At 51.9% G+C, this 21,196-nt stretch overlaps 4 protein-coding genes across 7 annotated transcripts; 2 read left to right on the top strand and 2 right to left on the bottom strand.

Annotated features, from left to right (window-relative positions):
• Positions 1–291: 291 nt before the first annotated feature.
• LOC108152526 (translation initiation factor eIF-2B subunit epsilon) lies at positions 292–2,682 on the top strand. Its single transcript, XM_017281930.2, has 5 exons — positions 292–467; positions 531–655; positions 713–2,019; positions 2,095–2,381; positions 2,441–2,682. The coding sequence occupies exons 1-5, from the start codon at positions 375–377 to the stop codon at positions 2,663–2,665; spliced, it is 2,037 nt and encodes a 678-aa protein (XP_017137419.1). The 5' UTR covers positions 292–374; the 3' UTR covers positions 2,666–2,682.
• Positions 2,681–17,003, bottom strand: LOC108152487 (protein lin-9 homolog). 2 transcript variants are annotated; one of them, XM_017281866.2, is made up of 2 exons: positions 16,883–17,003; positions 2,681–5,730 (listed from the first exon to the last, which is right to left on the bottom strand). In XM_017281866.2, exon 2 carries the CDS (start codon positions 5,708–5,710, stop codon positions 2,855–2,857), a length of 2,856 nt encoding a protein of 951 aa, XP_017137355.1. In that variant the 5' UTR covers positions 5,711–5,730; positions 16,883–17,003; the 3' UTR covers positions 2,681–2,854. The 2 variants fall into 2 exon arrangements, with proteins under 2 accessions (XP_017137355.1, XP_033255021.1); XM_033399130.1 differs by lacking the exon at positions 16,883–17,003 and adding an exon at positions 6,177–6,195.
• LOC108152458 (WD repeat-containing protein 7) lies at positions 8,565–16,336 on the bottom strand. The gene is made up of 2 exons (XM_017281825.2): positions 15,726–16,336; positions 8,565–14,835 (listed from the first exon to the last, which is right to left on the bottom strand). The coding sequence occupies exon 2, from the start codon at positions 14,739–14,741 to the stop codon at positions 10,134–10,136; it is 4,608 nt and encodes a 1,535-aa protein (XP_017137314.1). The 5' UTR covers positions 14,742–14,835; positions 15,726–16,336; the 3' UTR covers positions 8,565–10,133.
• A 69-nt stretch (positions 17,004–17,072) lies between the features above and the next one.
• Positions 17,073–21,182, top strand: LOC108152466 (ER degradation-enhancing alpha-mannosidase-like protein 2). 3 transcript variants are annotated; one of them, XM_017281846.2, is made up of 4 exons: positions 17,073–17,134; positions 17,461–17,697; positions 17,761–18,889; positions 18,945–21,182. In XM_017281846.2, the coding sequence occupies exons 2-4, from the start codon at positions 17,582–17,584 to the stop codon at positions 20,616–20,618; spliced, it is 2,919 nt and encodes a 972-aa protein (XP_017137335.1). In that variant the 5' UTR covers positions 17,073–17,134; positions 17,461–17,581; the 3' UTR covers positions 20,619–21,182. The 3 variants fall into 3 exon arrangements, with proteins under 3 accessions (XP_017137335.1, XP_017137326.1, XP_017137343.1); XM_017281837.2 differs by lacking the exon at positions 17,073–17,134 and adding an exon at positions 17,286–17,381; XM_017281854.2 differs by lacking the exon at positions 17,073–17,134 and having other exon boundaries at positions 17,294–17,697; positions 18,945–19,445; positions 19,503–21,182.
• The last annotated feature ends 14 nt before the right edge of the window (positions 21,183–21,196 follow it).

The following is a 21,196-nucleotide window of genomic DNA, read 5'->3' as shown; positions in this document are numbered from 1 at the left end:
GCCTATCGTTCCCAGCTAGCTCACGGGGAAGTCAGGGTTGTTTCCGACCCGATAGACCAGGGGACGGATGAACAAAAACAAAAAAACCATACAAAAAAACCAAACCAACTTTTCGACCAAGCTTGTCCTCGTTGACACTCTCTTCAGCGGGGATATTTGATATTATTATTTTATTATCCCTAGCGTGGTCCCTACCTTCCATGAACGCCACATTTTGAATTCGCGCACCTAGATTCCCAGCCCTGACTATCGGCTCTCTCTAAAACCGCCCATAACAAAGTGTAACAGCGGTTTAGCAACACTGCCATATCAGCTGAGGCTCTAGTATCCAATACACTTCAGGCTGACGGGAAAGCGTCGTTTGGTTTGATAGCATGGCACAATTCGAAAAGGAAATCGTTCAGGCGGTACTCATAGCCGACAACAATGTATGGAACTTCAAGCCGCTTTCCGACGAAGGCTCTACGGTAGCTATTGGCCCACTTCCGCCTCGGATAGTTTTATAGCGTGCCTCCTTTCTTTCCGCGCAGGCCCTGCTTCCCCTGGTCAACGTGAGCATGCTGGACTATGCATTGATAGCACTGAATCGCAGCGGAGTTGAGGAGGTCTTCGTCTATGCCAGCCTTTACCTCCAGGAAATTCGCGACCACATCAAGTAAACAATCATTTAGGCACACTTTGCTCGATTCCGTTCAATATTTTATGTTCACAGGGCAGGGATTGCCACGTATGCCTCCTGGTCCTTCAAAATGACTGTACACATGATTGGGGGCGAGGGATGCCGCTGTTTCGGCGACGCCATGCGAGATCTCGACGCCAAGGCCCTAATCCGGGGTAATTTCATCCTTATGGGCGCTGATACTGTCACCAATGCAGACCTACGGCCGGTTCTGGACCAGCATAAGCGGATGGCAAAGTTCGACAAGGGCACAGCCGCCACCCTGGTGTTTAAGGAGTGCGCAATTAATGACCGCACCGGCAACGAGCTTCTCATTGCTGTCGATAAGCAAAATGCGCGCCTCCACTATCACCAGCGCCTGCGAATGAACCACAAGGAAGCGCGCTACCAGATTCCCCTTGACGTATTTCTTGGAAACTCTTGCGTCGCGCTGCATCACAACCTCCTGGACCCGCAAATCGCGATCGGCTCACCCTCGATGCTTTCGCTATTTAGCGACAACTTTGACTTCCAGACGCGCGACGACTTCGTGCGTGGTCTGCTCATCAACGAGGAGTTGCTGGACAGCCGCATCTACGTAGCCCTGCTGCCGGCCGCCCAGTACGCGCACAAAGTCAATAACTGGCCCTCCTACCAGCTTGTAAGCCGGGACATCATCAATCGCTGGGCTTACCCACTCGTTCCTGACATGGGCGTCTACAAGTTGCACCAGCAGTACGTCTTTCACAAGGACAACATCTACAAAAGCCACGAGGCGCACGTGTCCAAGGTAGCGCTCCGTGAGAATGTGGTGATCCAGGCAGGCAGCCATGTGGAGGCAGGCACTGTAATCAGCGACACGGTCATTGGGGAAAACTGCCGCATCGGAAAGAACTGTCAGCTGAGCAATGTGTTCTTGATGGCCAACGTGACCATACAAGATAACTGCCGGCTGAAACACTGCGTGGTGGGATCCAGCGCCGTCATTGAAGCGGACTGCGACATCAGCGCCGGTTGCGTCGTGGGCGCCAAGTGCGTGCTCCCAAGAAAGACGAAGCTGGCCAAGACCCTGGTCACCAGCTCACCGAGCACAAAACGCAGGGCGGAACAGGAGCAGGAACAGGATTACGAGGCAGTGGAGCTAGAGGCCATTGGACCGCAGGCCTACATCGTGAGCGACATCACCACGGGGGATCCCGACGACTCGGATGACGAGGAGCTGCTGCCGCAGCAAACGCTCTGCATACCCAAAATGGGTGAACTGTTGGCGCCACTGGACGACATCAGCTACTGCAGCGACGTCAGCGACGACGACGATGGAGGGTCGCAAGCCGTCACGCCCCTACCCGACGACACCAACAGTGAGATGAGATGAGATGCACCTGAACGCACGTTGGGTCTAGATCTGAATTTAATTGCGTTTTCCCCAATTCTAGTTTTCCTAAGCGAGGTGATCGATTCGCTGTCCCGCGGCTTCAGGGAGAAGTCGAATCCGGACTTCCTCATATTGGAGATCAACTCCTCGCGCTATGCCTACAACATGTCCCTGAAGGAGGTTAACTTCAATGTGGTCAAGGCCGTGTTCGGTATGCAGTGCATCGTCGAGCCGGCTAACAACAATGTGCTGGTGGCCATCAGCGCCGCCTTCAAGCAGCTGGGACCCGTGGTCTCCAACTACATAAAGAGCGAGGAAGCCATGCTGGACTGCTTGAAAGCCCTAGAGGTGCGTCATCTCCGGATGGGGGTATGAGGGGCATTTGAATGATGAGTGATTGCTTTCAGGACGTGTACGAGGAGAATCCGCTGGTGCAGGAGAAGATCTCGCAGATTGTCCACTACCTATACGACAAGGACTTCGTGTCGGAGGATGCCATCCAGGCGTGGTATGCCCAACTCGGTGGCCAGGAGCATGCCCAGCTGCGCCAGAGCCTCGTCAAGCTGGTCGACTGGCTGAATCAGTCCAGCGAAGAGGATGACAACGACAAGGAAGAGGATTTTAGTGAATAAAGCAAAGACTGCCACTATTTTGTTACACCTTTTATTGCAACGCCTTCTCGATATTTTCCTCGGAGATATCTTGCTGATAGTCCCCTCTTACATTTTATTAACCTAGATCCAGACCATGAAATGGTCCATCGAAAAAAAAGAAACTAAAAAAGCGCGACAAATTAATCGCATTTGTTTTGGATTACGTCTCTACTTCGTCTCGTAAATGAATTCATGCTGGAAGTCGGAGTTCCCTTCCTCTAGGTTCAGCCGCTCAACGCCGTCCATATCCGCCTCCTCCTCCTCATCCTCGGACTCCTTCACCGACTCAATGGTTATCTGGGAGTCGTCGGTGACAGCGGGATTCGGCGACTGTGCATCCTCTCGCTGCTGCTCTGCGTTGTCTGTTTCGGCCTCGGAGTCAATTTTCTCGTCATCTTCGCCTTCTGCCTGCTGCCCTGCACTGTCCACGTCCATGCGGTCACGCTTGTCTTCCTGCGACCGCTGCTTTGTCTCTTTTCCAGCTTCTGTGGTGTCAGCTTTATTTTTTGCTAGTACCTTGCTAGAATCGTCTTCGACTGCCTTCTTTTTCTTATCCTCTTTCTCTTTGCACTTTGAGGTGTCGTCGGCATCAGCATCATTTTCCTCATCGGTCCCCTCCTCTTTGGGTGTCTTTGGCGACTTGACATCTTCGGCAGCCGCCCGGCTGTGCCTGCGCTTCCCGAGATTCCGAGTGATGTCCTGGGCAATGAACTCCAGCCGCAATTGGACACTCTTGTGGAACACATCCATGTTATCGGCGCTCACAAGGTTGGTGCGCACCTCCTCCATGCAGCCCTCGAGCACCTGCCTGACCTCGCCAACCGGGCAGTCTCCGCCCAGGTTCTGCGTGACTATCAGCAGCGTGGTGAGGTTCTTTAGCAGCGTCACCATGCGCTCGTTCTTCACAATGCCATTGTTCATGCTGTCTACCGTCCGGTTCGCCTTGGCCCGACACTCCTCGCGCAGGTACGTGGGCGAGATCATGGCCTGAACATTCGGATTTCGCGTCAGCGTAGAGGAGAGCTCCTGTACTTTGGTGAGCTCATACATGAGGTCGGTATTGATGCGCTCAATGGAGACGATGTTGTAGGCGTACTGGCGCTGGAAGTTGTCGGCGATCTGCCGGCGGTGGCGTTCTCCGGCCTCGTCATGGCCCATCATGTCGCCCATGGCCAGCTCCGCGGTGGAGTTCATTTTGTTTAGGCGATTGATGCGCTCGGCCTTTACCGCGATATGCTTCTCCAAGTGGACAAGGTGCTCCAGCAGCTTGTGAGAGTAGCTGTGACCTCGGATCAGCTGCGGCCGTATCGGACTCTCCCCGATGGCGTCCTGCCCCAGCAGGGGATCACTCTTGTTTAGTTTCATGCTAAGAGCGTTCCTTGCCGCCGCATTATTGCTTGCCAGGTGCTTCTGAGGGCCGGAAAATCCTGTGCCTGCCTTTTTCCCATTGGCGGTGGGACGCTTCTGGAGATAGCTACTGGAGAGGTTGGCCGTGTAGCCCAGGTTGGTGGTAAAGCCCAGGTTGTTGGTCTGGTAGATGCTCATCAGGTTGGGACGGAAGTCCTTGGTGAAGCTGTGCAGTGGCAGCATCTCGTGAAAGTTTTCCGACACTATCTCAAAGTCCGGTATGGCGTGGGTCCCCAGGCCGGGCCGCTCGAACGTTACCCGGTACGTGGCGTTGAGCGAGTCGTAGGCGGCGACAGTGCCGGCGAAGATGCCGTCTTGGGGGGTGCGCAGCCGAGCCGTCACCTTGGTGCCCAGCGGCAGTGGCATGGGGATCTTATCGGGCATATCCGACAGGAGAACGGAGTCCTTTAGCTCGCCCGGCTTGCGTGACTGAAGAGTGCGCATAAGCTTCCGTTTCCTGTCCAGCTCTTTGCGCTCCTCGTTGAAGAAGTTGGCTGAGCAGCGCCTGGGCTTTCCCATCTGGCGTCTGATGGTCGACCACTCGTGTCGGTTGAGCTGACGCGTTCCCAGGCGCGGGTCCAGCTCGTTCACGTGGTTCAGGAATTCGTCACGGCTGTCGAAAAGCGGCCTGTCTATGTACGAGTAGAACCACTCGGCGATGGCCCACTTGTGGGCCTTAGGCAGCTTCAGCAGGTTGCGCAGGCGGAGCCCGATCGCCTGGCCCACCCGTTTGTTGGCCGCCAACAGGGCCTGAGCCTGGCTAGCCTCCTTCTCAGCATTGGCCGCGGCAGCAGCTGCGGTGGTCGAACCCTTGGTTCCTCCGGATGCTGCACCGCTGCCCTTGCCCGACTTGTGGCCAGATAGGTTCGATTTGCCGGCGGACTGTGTCTGCCTGGCAGCCTGACCCTTGGCTGGCGTCTTCTTGTTCTTGTTGCCAGCTGCCGTCATCTGATGTTGGCTGCCGGCTGAGGTGGAGCTGGATCCATTGTCGCTGGAGCGCATGTAGCGCGAGACGACGCCCTTGCGCTTCTTGAGCACCTTGGCGGGGGCGGTGTTGGCCACTTTGCCCGAGCAGCCGCTGCCAGGTCTACCGGCGCCCAGGGGCGGGCGACCGGACACCTTCTTTGGGGCAAGGCTCATGCGCAACGGTTTGTCGTCGTTGATAATATTCTCGTCGTAAAAGAGCTTGTTTCTCTTGCGAATTCGGGCGGGCATTCCACGGGCATTCAGCGTCAGGATGGGCGCCTTCGTTACCTTGGGCTTGGGTGGTGGGGCGCTGCCCACGCGCTGCAGTCCTAGCGTGGCCAGGCTGAAGGCCGGCGGCTCTACTTGCTCTTCCGGTTCGCTGTTCTCGTTGCTGTCCTGCTCATCGTCCTCGTCGTGCTCCAGATCTGCTTCAGGCTCGGCTGTGGCGTCCCACTCTTTTGTATCGTCTTCGCCAGCATTCGCATCGACATCCTTTTTCTGCTCATTGTCGCTCTTGCTGTCATCGTCGTGATCCATTGGCTTAGCGGTGGCCTCCTCCTCGCTCAATTTCTTCCTTGCGGCAGCGGCAGCGGCTGTAGAAACGGCTGCTGCCTTCTTGCCCTTGCCTTTGGTAGCTTCTGCGACGGGCATTTTCACTGGGCGAATACAAGCTGCAAGGACCAGAGAAAACAGACAGTTGAAGATCTAGAAAACAACATTCAAGCTTATACTCCTACAAGTAGTGAGCCTACAGCCCACAGCCCAAGATTTCTTCTTACTTTTCCTGAAATCGGAACACTCGGCAGGCACGGCTGTTGACTCTTTGGGGCCGAAATACTTACACAAGTACGAGTATACTTTTATCAATTGTCGAGGGAGAGGGTAAACGTAAACAGTATTCGTGCAACAGTGCCAAAGGATGGTCTGTTCGATCTATCTGATTATTCTTATTCTAGCTTTGTGGTAAGGCGGTGGCAGTGTTCGTTCTGGGGTTGGGTTGTCTTCGGCAGTAGCCTTCTCCCACCGCTCCTACCTCCTATCACAGCATTCACATGTTTTGCAGTGCGTTCACAGCAGGCAAAACGGCGCCGGATCGCTGTTGTAGGCTGTACTGTACCTGTGGCGGCAGCTCCGCAGTAGAACGCTCTCCTATGCCCAGAAGATACGGCCGTGTCGACCACTGATCTAACTTGACATCAAAGTCGAGTTTTCTAATTAAGCTTGAAGCTTGAACCGGTTCGCGATGGTGTTCTCGTGAACTGAGTGTGAACCCTTGCTCAAAAATATAGCCAGATCGGCGGACAAGAAAATATCTCATTGAATAAAACTAGCTCTGCCAATACCTTTGTTTGTTTAATTGTATATGTGTTTCGGACCCCATAATGTTTAGACATGTGTTCTGGATCATTATCAATAGCCGATTCTATATACATAGGCATGTCTGTCTGTCCGCAAACTCTCTCTCTTTGGGTCTTATTTTACGCTCAGCACAACTGAGAGCCAACTTTGACGCCATGTTTGATGTGAGAGGAGACACAGATACAGATACAGATATATGGAAGAGGTTTTGTTTGGTTTGTAAAATATGTAAACTCAAAAGAAAAACTATAGAAAATGTATATTGTTAGCTTTTGAGACAACTTCATCTATTAGATGCGGTCTATTTGAAATTGTTTTTTGGCATTGGCATTTTCTGAACATCCGTAACATAGAACCACTCGCAACAAGCAAACGTGTCGTACTGAGCAAAATAAGACCCAAAAAGAGGGCGCGTTGCGTTTGCGGACCACCTTGCATAATTTCATCATGGTCCGCCCTATTGTCTTATTTCTCAGACACTTTAAGATCTAGATCAACCAAATTTTCTGAGGCAAAATTAAAAGATTACTAAAAGATTAAAGAATTTGAAGCAGATCGGGTCACCGATTTCGATCCCCGTTAAATTACACTCTGAATCAAAAACTGAAGGCGGAAGTTGAAAAAGTATTACAGCTTCCAAGATATTGATAGTTTTTCATATTTTGCATATTAAAAAAAAGTATTTTACTGAATGTAAATTTGTTTAAATTTAGTGTAATTAAACTTCCACTCAACCGTTATTATTAAGAGGAAACTAAGAGGTTAAATAACAAAATCCTGTGGAAAATATAGCCAGAATTAACAAAACCATTTCCCTGTTGCAGATCCCCTGCTACGTGCTCGTTCTATGTATTTTCTCTCTCTCTCTCTTTCTCCACGAGAATTGATAGTGATACGCGGTATCTCCTATGTCTACGTCCTACCCGCCTTCACCAACTAATCAATCAGGACATTTTTCGAATAGCGAACGATAATAACTCCTGATAAATATGTATATTTGATAAACTGAATGAGTACCGGTTATGGGTACAGTCGCCCTGCGACTCTCAAAGTACCGTTTGGTTTACGATCGTTTTTCATTGAAATAAATTTAAAAAAATTATGTAATAAAATTACGCCGATAAAACTGTAAAATCTTATAGAAAATGGAATCATTTCCTCAAAAATTACGAAGGAAAAGCTCTCAGTAACCTTCAATTCCATTGCTGTGGTTATGGTTATACTCAAGTTCATGGATCTACAAGTGTGTGTCTTAGAGCTCTGCATGAACGGACAACCGAATCAGCGATTCAGCTTTATCATAACTTCGAATAGCTCGGCCTAAACGGACCAAATAAAGCGAATCCCGAATCGATTCGGTTCTTTTCTCGCTCACTCTCTACTTGATTTTCTGGTAGATAGAACGAGAAACATACAAATACGAGCATACAAATTTGCTGGTTTTTTGATTCGCCCTCGGTCTGAGGGCATTTATTCGACTGTGGGTGCGTCATGGGTGGGTGCCGAGTACACAACATGTTTGTGCATGCACGATACCGATTTCCGTGTGTGCAATAATGTTGTGCTGCATACTGCATATGTCCACGCATACACAAAGGGATTTCTCCGCAGTATGTGTCGAATCATGCGAACGAAACTCTTTAGTGATTCGGGTTGATTCGAATCTGACTGAAGGCAGGATCGAATAAAGATCGAATGTACTAAAGGGGCATAAGTAAAGCTGTGATTCTATGAATACTGTGGCTTCATGCAGGACTCAAGTATTTATTTACATTGGGATTGCGCTTGTTTATAAAACGGCTAATTAAACAACGTTTAGAGGTGCAGACCTTATCTTTCGACGCATTTTCTTCGCACACCAAAATAAGCGGAACCCTAATGTACATACAATATACTCGCGTGTCTTGTCTGAACCGAAAAGGGAGAGAAAATTCGATCCGTTATTGTTTTTCACTGAGAACTTTGAAAGCTTCGGGAGCGAACGACAACATGGTAATTATCGTTTGTGATTGTGGTGCTTGTGGTCACGATATTTATAAGGTTATACGAGAGATCTATGCACATAGAAGAGATAAGCACCGCCACTTGCCCATGTGAATAGTACGCTTGATGGCTTGATGAGAAGGTCAAGGGAATGATTGGAATATTAACGGTTTCCTCATGTTTGACTTTATTTGCTGTATGCTGCGGTACATAATTGGTTTAGTTGCTTCATTTCGTTTCGTTTCGTTTCATTTTGTTGCGTAATACTTTGATTGAAGGACCTCGTATGTAACTATGCATATGTGCATACATGTAGTGTAGTTCGTAAGTGAAGCACATACAATATTTGCAAATACAATACATTCATTCACAATACAATTCAATACACATGCAACATGGACGCTTGCGTGTGTTTCAGGTATTAGATACATAAAGATTGCGTACATTGCAATTTCCATTCTATAATAACGTACATATCGTATGTTTTTAGGATAAATAGTTTCGCGGATACAAGCGGTTGGTTCCTCGCTCAACACTCGACACTCTATACTTATCCGCCGCTCTCTCCGAGCTTTAGAATAAATGATGCACGTGTGTGGGTGTTGTTGTTTACACAGAATTATCTGTACAGTTTCCGCAGAACGAAAAAAAAAAACAAAGAGTTCTTACATGGATACGCCTGGCGCCTAGGCCGAGTTACATCGAAAAACAAAGTAATAATAATAATAGTAGTTACAATTACGATAGCAATAGAAAAAAAAAACACTTGGCTCTATTTTCTAGTTATTTAGTGGGTTTGTTTGCCTTTTGCTTTTCTTTCTTTTGTAACTTTTTGTAACGTTTTGCAATACATCTGTTTAGGTTCTTTAGATATATATATATATAACAATACATTATGTATAACAAATATGGATAATAATAGTAATAATAGTAGCATACAATAGTAGTAATAATATTAATAATAATAATAATAGTTTGTAATCATAATAACAGCTTTTCGTTCTTTGTTTTACAAGGTTTTCCTCTTTCTGTGGTTGTTGATGTTGTTGTGGCTTTTTTTTTGCTTGCTTTTTGTATACACATGCCTGTAGGTCGGAACGGTAGTATGTACTATAGTAATTATTGGCGACTGTTAATATTTGGATATAGGTAATATTTTTGCTCTGTAGGTAGGTTACAACGACAAACAGGAACAGAAACTGCAACTGCAACTGCAACTGGAACAGGAGGTAAAACACGTGCTGTGCACGAGCGGCGAATCGGTAAAATATATGTAGCTCTAGGAATAAAATTAGCAGGGGATACTGGGGTATACAGGTGGATACACGGATTCACTGCCACATTGGGGAGACCTGGCGTACTGCCGTGCCGCAACAATGGAAGGTACGATACGTTAAAATCGTCTAATACATACATTAAAATACATAAAGATACAGAATATATAGATAGAATATACACACACATATTGTAGGATATATAAATAAATAACAAAATTAATTTGTGAGTCGCATCGATCGCAATGATTTTGTTTCCCTTTTCCTTTTGCTGCCGCTTCTTTTCGCGCCTTTCCTGGCTTCGTTTGCAGAAACATAATCCTTAGATAAATTGGCTCCGTTTTCGTTTTCATTCATAATAATTATTGTTGTGTAGTTTCGTATCGCCGTCGCTTTTGAAGCCCGCGTTGATTGCCTGCTAAAATACATTCGTCCCTCCTGCCTTAGAGATTGCGTCCCTAGACATTGAATCGCGTCTCGGAGCCGTCAGCCAACATTAGGGTCACCGTACGATTATTGATCCAGACAAGCTTGGCCAGCCGCATGGGGTTGAGTCGCGAAACGTCCGGAATGGGGGCCGTGGAGTAGCCCTTGGTGCAACGCGTCTGCGACTGTCCCAGCCCGAACATGCCGGTGCTCGTCTGCCAGAAGGAGAGCCGGTTCTCGGCGCACGAGTACGAGACGAGATACTTGCCGTCGGGCGAAAAGGCCAGGGAGGTGATGGGGTGCGTGTGAGCGGGGATCATCTGGCACTTGTTCTGACGCAGCTCGTAGATGGCCAGGTTGCCGCTGTTGGCGCCGACGGCGATGCGGCGGGTCTGAGAGCAATGGGAGATCTGGTTGAACTTGCAGATCGGCGGGCAGAGCTCGGCCAGGCCGCGGACCTTCAGCTCGTTGCTGTCCACGCAGTGCAGCGCGATGTCCATGACCTCCACCAGCAGGCTGGCGATCTCCGACTGCATCTTGTCGATCAGCATCTCCACGCACTGCAGGATCTCGCCCTTGGCCTTGTACAGGACTGACTGCGTCAGGGGCGCGTTGATGGACTGCGCGTTCTGTTGCATCGTGTTGTACCTGGCCACCTCGCGGGCCATGGTGGTGATGAAGGCCGCCGGTCGGGCGGTGGCTATCAGGCGCAGGGCATGCCGGGCCGTGCGGCAGGCGTCCGCCTGTGGCGTCAGCGGAAGCTTGTAGTTCAGATTGGGCACCGCTTTGCCCTCGCACGAGATCTCCAGCAGGCCGAGCAGCACCTTGGACACGTCCAGGTAGGGCTCCCACACCGTGAAGCCCCTTCCCAGCAGGTCGATGGCCGCTCGCCGCAGCGGCGTGTACTGGGGCAGCTTGGGCGAGGGCGGCGCATACAGCAGGTGGGCCAGGGCCATCGAGGTGAGCCTGGCCAGGTTATTGGCTATTCCGAAGCCCTCCACCACGGACGATATGCGGCGCTCTCCGCTCTGTCCAGTCGCCCCAGTGGCGAGGCTGATGCTCCCGCGGTGGTTGGGCGACTCTTGTGAGATGTCCTGCCCGAACTCTGCCCCGATCACGCCCAGCAGGATGACGGCCGTGGTTTGCTTGCGTTTCAGCTCCGACAGACTAGACGGCTTGCGTATGATCTCCTCCTCCTCCTCCTCGTAGTCCTCGTCATGGTGCTGTTCCGCGCCGGGAACTCCTCCCGCACCGGCACCCGCAGCTGAGCCACCAATTGAGTGGGTGCCGTTGCTGCCGCCACCACCGCCGCCTGCAGCCCCGCCGCTGGCATGGGATCCGCTCGAGCTCTGGCTGAGGAGCACCAGCTGCTGCTGGGCCCCCACGATGGGCTCGGTGTGGGTGTAGAGGGGCAGGTACTGAGCCCAGCTTTCGACTAGCTGCTTTCGCCCCTTCTTGCCCATGCGGGTGAGCTCCCCGAGCAGGATCTGCTGGGCAGCCTCGCGGATTTCGATGCAGTGGTGCTGCCATCGCTTCACCATCATCTCCACCTGGGGTCGCTTGAACTTCTTCGGCTCGAGGGCCTCGATTTTGTCGGGCAACAGGAAGCAGTGGTGGGTGGCCAGAAGGCTCCAGGCATGCTTGATCTGTGAAATGTGGTGGGCGAGGATCTCCTCGCGCTCCTCCTCGTTGCTCAGCGTGGAGTCGGTCCGCTGGGCCAGGCGCTGCAGCTTCTTGTGCTTCTCGCTGTCCGGCAGGAAAGAGGCGGCGCTCATCGACAGCAGCGTGTTCGACATGGCTACCAGCGCCAGGATGTGGTTAGTCGTCAGCGTGGTGCTCAGCTCCCAGTGGAGGCGTGAAGTGAATATGGCGGTCAGGTGCTCCAGGCGCTGCAGCTCCTCCGGAAGCGGGCGCTTCTTCGAGCTGGAGGGCAGCTGGAGGCCCGGCGGAATGTCGTAGTTGTTCTGCCAAGTGGGCAGCAACAGGGACATGTAGCCCGCCTTGGAGAGCACCCCGTACGAGATGGGCACGATGGGACGGAGCAGGCCCAGCCGCGTCTCACACATCTTGTCCAGGTGCGGGTCCAGGCCCCACGAGTGGAGCAGCGAGAGCAGCAGCTGGGCCACCTCCATCACGTGGGTGACCTCCATCTTGGAGGCGATCTTGCTCTTCAGGTCCTGCTGCTCCTCGTGCGACTCCACCGCCTTCTGCAAGCTCTCCACCTTGGCCTGAACCTTCTTCTCCACGATCTCCGTCTTCTCCTTGAACTTCTGGACGAGTCCGTGCTTGTCCTTGTCCTTCAGGATCTTCTCCACGTCGACGGCCTTGTTCTTCACCTTGTTGAAGAAGTCCCCAATCTTCTTGCTCGCGTCCAGGTGCATCGACTTGCCATCCTTCGGGTTCTGCAAGTGCACCCCCAGCGCCTCCAAGGTGGCCGGCGTCATCTGGGCGTACTCCTCGCTGTGCAGCTCGAAGATCAGTCCCTCGATGTCGAAGAACAGGATGTGGCTCTCGGCGTCCTTGGGGTTGGTGCGCAGTCCCTGGATCACCAGTGGATTGCTGCGGTGCTTCATGAGGAAGTCAAAGTTCCCTTGGTTGTGGCCCTGCAGCTGCTGGAGCTGGGTGATCCCGCGCTGGGTGGCGTGGCGGATGGCGTTCATGTTCCTCGACTTGAGGCCGCGGAAGAAGTGAACCGCCGGATTGGCCATCCCCATTTCGCTGGTCGAGGCGCCGCTCACCCCCGAAGAGCCACCACCGACCCCGTCCTCGCCTGCCTGCTCGTCGCAGGCGGAGAGCACCTCTTCGGCCAGCATTCCGTGGAGCACCCGGTCCAGGTGGCCGGTTTCCATCTGCCACACGTAGACGGAGCCGTCCGAGCAGCCCACGATGAGGAAGTCGTCCAGTGGACGCCACTTGATGGTCACCACGGGGAACAGGTGGCGACTGGCCAGGGTGACGCACTTGCGCTCCTGCAGGGAGACAAGAGTCACCGAGTGGTCCGAGGCGACCGAGCAGATGCACTTGAGGATCCGCGGGCTGCAGCTTTCCGGCGGCACAAGCAGCTGGGTGATCTCCCCCGCGTGCACGCAGAAGCGGTGCAGCATGCTGCCGCTGTACAGGTCCCAGAGGCAGACGGCAAAGTCGATGCCGCCGGACAGCAGGTGCGACTTCTCGTACCGCGAGTGGATCATGGAGGGACAGAGCAGGCAGTTCACCCTGCCGCGGTGCCCGTACAGGATCTGGTGCGACGGCCAGTCGCTGAAGTTCTGCTTGATGCCAACCAGCAGCTGCATCATCACCGTCTGGGTGGCGGGCACGATCACAATGCTGCCATCCTCGCGCCCGATGACCAGGCGACTCTGCTGCGGCAAGTATATGCTCGAGGTGAGTTTAACCGGGGACTCGGTGATCCTCGACAGCTGATCCAGTATACCCACGGGCGGCGGATCCATAATCGACCATGCCTCTACCAGAGAAGTGCACACGTGTGGCTTGAGGACGCGCGGCGGCATCTGCTTCGCCTGCAGTATGCTGATGTTGTCCAGCGGTACCTCCGGCACATTCCACACCGAGATGTACCCCTCAGAGTCGCCGCGCAGCAGGTTGTGCTGCCCGCCACTGCCGTTGCCATTTCCATTGCCTATTGCGTTGCTTCCGGCCAGCAGCAGTTTCATGGCTGGTGGACAGGAGAGTACCTTGTCGCCGGCATGCTGGAGCACGTAGTACAGGTAGGGGGCGTCCCGGACGACGCTCTTCGAGTGGAACTCCTTGTTGTCGGGGATGCAGTTGGCGGGCAGCCTGTACAGGTAGCCCTTGCCCTCGTCCGTCCAGAGCATGACGCGGTCAGATGTGATGAAGTCGCCGCCCTGCCAGCGCTCGCGGGCCGGCGCGATCACGGAGCAGAGAACGGTGAAGTCCCCGGCGTCGTAGATCTGCCAGTACTTTGTGCACACCAAGAGCACAGTGCGCTGGTTCTGGGCACAGCAGTTCATGGTTATGGCGTTGAGGCAGCGGATCTCCTTCGACTCGTTCTCGTAGATGGGCTCCGCGTGCTTGTTCTCGTTCCCCGTCAGAGTCCACACCTTCACTGTGCCCGTGGTGGTGATGGCCAGGACCACGTCGTCCTTGCGCCGCATGGGACGGAGCACGTGGATGGCCGAGATCCAGTCTGGCTTCACCTTGGAGCTAAGCACGTAGATTACTTCCAGGCTGAACGGGTCCATCACCATGATCTCGGCGTAATAGCCGATGCAGAACAGACGAATGTCCTCGCTATTGGCCGTGTGATAGCTCTGGATCTGTGTGTGCACCTGCGGCAGCTTGACTGCCTCCATGCACTTGCCGTCGATGAGGTCCCAGGTGCACATCTCGCCGTTCTCCGAGGAGCTCACCAGGAAGTTGTTTTCGGGCAGCAGCGAGGCCCGCACCAGGCAGAGCACCGGAGCCGAGTGGCCCACCAGCAGGCAGCGGGGCGACATCTTCAGTGTGCTGGGCTCCACCTGCCAGAGACAAATCTGTCCGTCGTAGCAGCCGGTGACCAGGGTGCACTGGTCGTCCGAAAGAAACACACTGGAGATGCAGTGCGTGGGCGCCGTGGGTCCCCACAGCACCACCGGCACCACCAGATTGGTACTCACCATGGTGACTCCCACACCACCCTTACCCTTGGTCCTGTTCCCCAATCACTCCTTACTGCCTCCTCCTTGCGCTTCTCTTGCGGGGCTGCTCTGGGCTCTGCAAGAAGTATTCTTAAGTTAACATTTGCTCGACCTCGAGTGCGCGCCTGTGTATGTGTGAGCAGTGCCTGGTCGTACAGAGGGAGCTGCAAAAATTGCATATGCAGGGGCAGGCTTGCATAACCGTCAACAGCACGGACATACAACTAAAAGTCCCGAGCAGCGAGTGCCTAGAAGTGCCTCTCCTTTCCGCTCCATTCGTAACATGAATCCGAGTCCAGATCTACTACTGACGGTGTCCACTCTTCTGTGCACATTCCGAGATAACAGTTAACGTGAACAGGTGACTGTGGTAGTGAGTGGCTGTTGGGTTATCGGAATCGAATCGAATCGAATCGAATCAGCTCTCCCCCCCGGTCATACTCCCACTGGTTCCTCCACTCATTCACGCATTTGCTGCTGCCAGCTGTTACTGTACTTTGTGCCTGGCCACTGGAATGGCAAAGATAAACAAGAGATTCGAGCCGATCCAACTGGGGTTATACAATAGCAATAGCATTGGAGACGGGAGCAGACACGGGCTGGGGCACGGGCAACCTTGGATCCGCAGTCACTTTTAAGGACGGACGACCGGAATGGCAGGGAATGCATTGGCATGGAAACCGATCGGATCGGGGCTGTCAGCAATTGAGGCACGATAAATTAATTGAGCAGACGAGACTATTTGGCATCGCCGCAACCCAAACCAAACGGATTGCTGCTGGCTGTCTGTATGTCTCGTCTCTCTGGCCTACACACACACACATGCTCATTCGCCTAGAGTCCAATCGCACACACAACGACGCAGAAAATGGGCACTAGACGCACACACACACGGGCGCACACACATTGGCCAATGCGCCAACAACAATAATTGTAGATATGTATGTAACTTAGAATTTCGCTAACATTTCTCTGGTATGTTTTCCGTATTGGGGTGGCGCGTGATTCCCTTCCCGATTCCCGATAGCTGGGGTATAGCTACTCAGTCGCTTCGATTGCTTGGGATTGTTGATTGGGAATATTGATTGATCCTGATCCGCATCCGTCTGCTGTTTTTTCGGTCTCGTGCTTTTTCTCCGGCTGCTGCTGCTGTTGCTGCATTCCAAGTTGTGCGTGTAAGAGAGGAGCGAACTTCAATGTCGTCGTCGTCGCTGTCGTCCCACGATTCTAATTCATATGCACACTTCCCCTCGTACGTGCTGCTGCTGGCTAACAATTACAACACACACGTTGATATTGCTTTTGCTTCTGCGGCTGTTATTGTTGTTGTTACTTCTGTTTTTGTTATTGCTGACAATTTTTCATATTATGCATATTTCCATTTTGTTTTTGATTCGTCCGAACTGTTGCTCTCTCGTACAAGTTTGAATGGCACTACTAATGGTCGATACACACGCACTCAAACAATTGATTTTAGCAATTGATTTTTTATACTTTCTTATACATATTTCCCTTTTTAGTACGACTGAGACAGAAGAAAAAACGCAACGAAAATATCTTATCGACCGTGGGGTAAGATTTTCGATAAGTTTCAGTGTTGCCACACTTCCGAATCGATTACTGCGACACCAGCGTGCGAAGGGGCGACAACCCTGCTTCAAAAATTTAATATTTTACTTCAATTGTTAATAATTTGATGGTTTTCGCGACACTTTCTATAAACTATGGGACAATATATGACTAAGATAATTTTAAACGCAATCGCGAAATCATTCATAGCATTTGGGCCATTTTAAACACGAGCCCACATGGAGTGGGCGACTATGTTGTTACTTTTGGCCCAACGGACAACACTTTACACACAATTGCATTTTGCACAATGCACTGCCTATTGAAGCACAAATCGTTTCAAAGCGTTCAGAGATAAGACCATAGGCTTTGATCTGGTTTTAATAATCACTCGCAGGATATGTTTAGTAAAAATAAACATTAAAAAAATAGCTCGGCACACAGGCAGAAAGTTGTCCAGTTGTTTGCAGGACAAACAATTGCTTAAATCGAATCATATTGAACAATCTAACAAGATATAGTTAAATATATAAGTGCTATATTGGTTTACTTACTACTTTATATAGTTTGTGCAATTTTTTTGTACTTTAATTCCTCTTTATTTTGAATTTATAACACAATTCGTAAAGAACACACACTTTTGAATGGCCAGCAGAGAAATACAAATTCGTGCTGCCAACTTGTCGCAAAGAAAAGGCGCGAGTGTCGCGCAGTAGTAAAAAATATATCGATTAAAAACTTTAAATAATCTACACTGCAAACGTTGATTTAATTAAAAACACCCATTTTCGCATCTATTTGGTGATGTATGTTTTGTTAAAATATTAAATTCTTGCAGAGGTAGCCCGGCCGATAGTTTTAGAGTATCAACAGCTGTTGATACCCTTATGACAGCCATATCTTTTTGTTGGTAGAGTTCGTCATCCCTCTGCCGAAATATACAATTAAGAAGTACCTGGGTGGTAGAAACGTATTCACTATAAGCTGGGGTTATGTTTGAATCAATTTGAGAGTGACAAAGTGCGACAACGGATGTAACTGCATCGTGCATAGGTGTATACAGAATCGAAAGAGTATCTGTCCAAGGTATGAATAAAAAAAATTTCATTGTTTTTGTTTTGCCACAACGTAGACAGAGCCGCATCCACATCATACGGCCGCCTCATGACTCTGGCTATAGCAAATTGAGAATGCTCATAATTGGATTAGTGCTATTCATTGACTGACCGATTAATGCATCAGCCTGGTGAAATATGCAAAAAGTCGGCAATAACCTGTACGTGATATGCCATTTGTGGGTGTTCCTCGGTCTGCTGGCTCAGGGAATCTCACAGAAGCACTACACACGGGCGCGCATGTTGGAGCTGCGGTAAGTAGCTTGTATTGGCATCATAACGTTCAACACTATACCCTCCTCATGCTACTCCCCTAGAGAGGATGTTCGGCGTATGTTCCAGCACGCTTACGACGGCTATCTGACGCACGCCTCCAACTATGACGAGCTACGCCCACTCACCTGCGACGGCCACGACACCTGGGGCAGCTACTCGCTTACGCTAATCGATGCCTTGGACACATTGGCCACTATGGGCAACTTCACCGAGTTTCAGCGAGTCTTCACTCTGCTCACAAAAAAGATGAACTTCGACCGGGACATCAACGTGTCCGTCTTCGAGACTAACATCCGTATCGTGGGTGGTCTGCTGTCCGCCCATCTGCTGTCGCGTCGCGCTGGCGTCGCGCCGGAGCCGGGCTGGCCCTGCCAGGGTCCATTGCTGCGCATGGCCGAGGACGTGGCCCGACGCCTGCTGCCGGCCTTTGACACCAACACGGGCATGCCCTACGGCACGGTGAATCTCCGCTACGGTGTTCCCAAGGGCGAGACTCCAGTGACTTGCACAGCCGGTGTGGGCACCTTTCTCGTCGAGTTCGGCACGCTGAGCCGCCTAACCGGCAACAAAATCTACGAGGAGGTGGCGCTGCAGGCCGTGTACGCCCTCTGGGAGCACCGATCTCCCATCGGCCTCTTCGGCAATCACATTGACGTACAGAGCGGCCGCTGGACAGCCCTTGACTCGGGCATCGGCGCGGGCGTCGACTCCCTATTCGAGTATCTGGTAAAGGCCGCTATACTGCTCAACCGGCCGGAGCTTCTCGAGCTCTTTCACGAGGCGCGAGCCGCCATCGACAAGTACATGCGCAAGGAGGACTGGTACGTGTGGGTAGGCATGAACAAGGGCCACGTCACTCTGCCAGTCTTCCAGTCGCTCGAGGCCTTCTGGCCCGGCATCCTCAGCATCATCGGCGACACGGAGCCGGCCATGCGCACCATCGTGCGCTACATCAGCGTGTGGAAGAAGTACGGGTTTTTGCCCGAGTTCTACAACATTGCCGCCGGCGAGGCGTCCCCTGATCGCGAGGTCTACCCCCTCCGCCCGGAGCTAATAGAGTCGGCAATGTATCTGTATCGATCCACCAAGAACGAGTACCTGCTCGAGCTTGGAGAGCGGGTGCTGGAATCGCTCGAGTTCAGTGCCAAGACCAAGTGTGGGTACGCAACGGTAAGCATAACTCAAAGCTGATTCTTCCCGTGGATTATTTTCGCTCTTCTGGCAGATTCGCAATGTGCTGACGCATGAGAAGGAGAACCGGATGGAGTCGTTCTTCCTGGCTGAGACGAGCAAGTACCTGTATTTGCTCTTTGACAGTGACAACTTTCTGCACAGCGACGGGGCCCAGGGTGAGCTGGTAGAAACGGAGGAGAACGCGTGCGTCGTACAGGCGGGCGCCTACATTTTCAACACGGAGGCACACCCCATGGACATGTCGGCCCTGCACTGCTGCCACGACCACAATGAGGATATATTCGGCTCCCTGGACCTGCAGGGGCTCAGCGCCAATGCGATCTTCAAGCGCAGTCGCGAGCAGCAAATGGTCGAACAAGAGCACTGGGTGCCTCAGTGCCAGTCGCAGGACTTTCCCAACTACGATGAGGAGCCGATCCCCGATCGAGACCGGGATCGGGATAGGGACCAGGAAAAGGGCAAACACTCCACCACCATGGCCGTAGACATCGAGGTTTTCGACGAGTTTGAACAACCGGTGGGGGATGTGCTGGTGAGCAACTTCGAGCGTATACGAGAGGAGCGTGAACTCAACCCAAGCCTGTTGCAGATCAAGGTGCTGCGGAACCAGCTGACCGTCAGGGACCTAGATGAGTTCTTTGCCCGCCGCCGAGAGAACTTTGCTAGCGCCACAGACGCCCTCAACTATGTGCTGGCCTTCATGGGCAAGTTTACGATGGATGTGGCATTCATCCGGGGCCTGCAGCTGTTCGACAGCAACATCAGCAACTTCATCGGAGCGGGTGCTCAGAAGGAGTATGAGGAGCGCATGCGGTCCTTGTGGGAGCTGTACGATCTGGAGCAGCAGTACGCGGCCAATGTCCTACTCGTTCAGCACCTCCAGCTGCTTAGCTTCCAGACCGACGGCGAGGTGATGCGCACTCATCTGGCCGAGGTGCTAGACGGTCTTGATCGACAGCAGGATCCTCTGCACACTCAGTTGGAGATTGCAGCCTTGGCGGACTCCTTCTCGCATGCGAACTCAACTCCGCAAGTAGGCGACATCGACCAAGCTATCCTCAAGGCCTGCATCGGCTACGAGATAGCCCTGATGAACACCACCGCCATACAGGCGTTTGTACATCGCATCTACCTCATGGGCACCAAAAAGGCGGCGCCCAGCTTTTCCCCACTGCTCGATCCTGTCGAGCTAGGCACCTTGAAGGTCGTCCAACTGAAGCCCCCCGAACAGCGAGAGCTATTCAAGTACACGCGGCGCCTCGTGACTTTCCGGAAGCGGATGTCCGAGACGGTGGACCGCCTGCAAACCCTCATGCAAAAATTGACGCCGACCAAGGAGAAGGCCGTAGCTGTGGCGACAGCAACTGCTCAGCCGGCTGTTGTCCCAGTGGAGGCTCCGCCAGCGCCTAACACTAACACTGAAGTCAGGGAAAAGGCTGTGCAGCCTGAGCTGAAGCAGCAGAAGGAATCAAAGGAGCAAGAGGTGGATTCTGAAGAGGGATCGGTGTGGTCACAGTTTGTGCAGACCATACTGCGTAAGACCACTGTGCAGCGCGTGAAGTTCGACGAGGCGCTGCTGCAGGAGAAGACCCGTAAGGCGCTGGAAAAGCACTCCCACGACGAGAGCCCCCGTGAGCTTTTCACCTGTCAGCGCCCCGAGTTTATCGAACAGTTCGCGTACCGAGAGTTCTACCCCGTGACGTAGTAGGGAGCTGCCTAGTTATCGTCCTGGACATTCACCACGAAAACTAAACACGACTGATCTGTAGATATGTATTTACTTAGTTAGAAGGTATTCACATCAGAACATCTGAATAGTTATGTTATCAACCCAACTCAACGCGTATCTATTGGATATATAGATATGCTGTCTGCCTATAATCTGCGACTGCATAGATAAATTCCTTAATTCCATTCCTGTTTAGTTTTCACAATAAGGTTGATAAGATCATTAATAACATGGGAGGGCTCTGTTCAAAGATTGATTGATTGATGAAATTTTGTATTTTCCACTCAGGCTGATCCCCTCTAGACTCAACTAAATTCTAGTTTAAATTGAATTCTGTTAAATGTTAAAGGAAAACGTGCGAGTGCTTTGAGCGTTCCAAGGATCTTTGGTTTAAAATTGGTAAATGTTGCATTTGGAATCTGTATATAGGGAAATGGCTGAGGCTACAACCAATTTGTTAGCGAACTTCCGAATAATTTCGGATGTTGATGCTATTCAGAATTTTAAATTGGGATTAAAAACTGATATTGATACACCTAACGTAGAAGTGGTTT

This window comes from Drosophila miranda, chromosome XL (assembly GCF_003369915.1).
Source record: "Drosophila miranda strain MSH22 chromosome XL, D.miranda_PacBio2.1, whole genome shotgun sequence".
Taxonomy (NCBI): domain Eukaryota; kingdom Metazoa; phylum Arthropoda; class Insecta; order Diptera; family Drosophilidae; genus Drosophila; species Drosophila miranda.
Note: the sequence above shows the minus strand (reverse complement) of the source record. Positions and strands in the feature narration are given on the sequence as shown.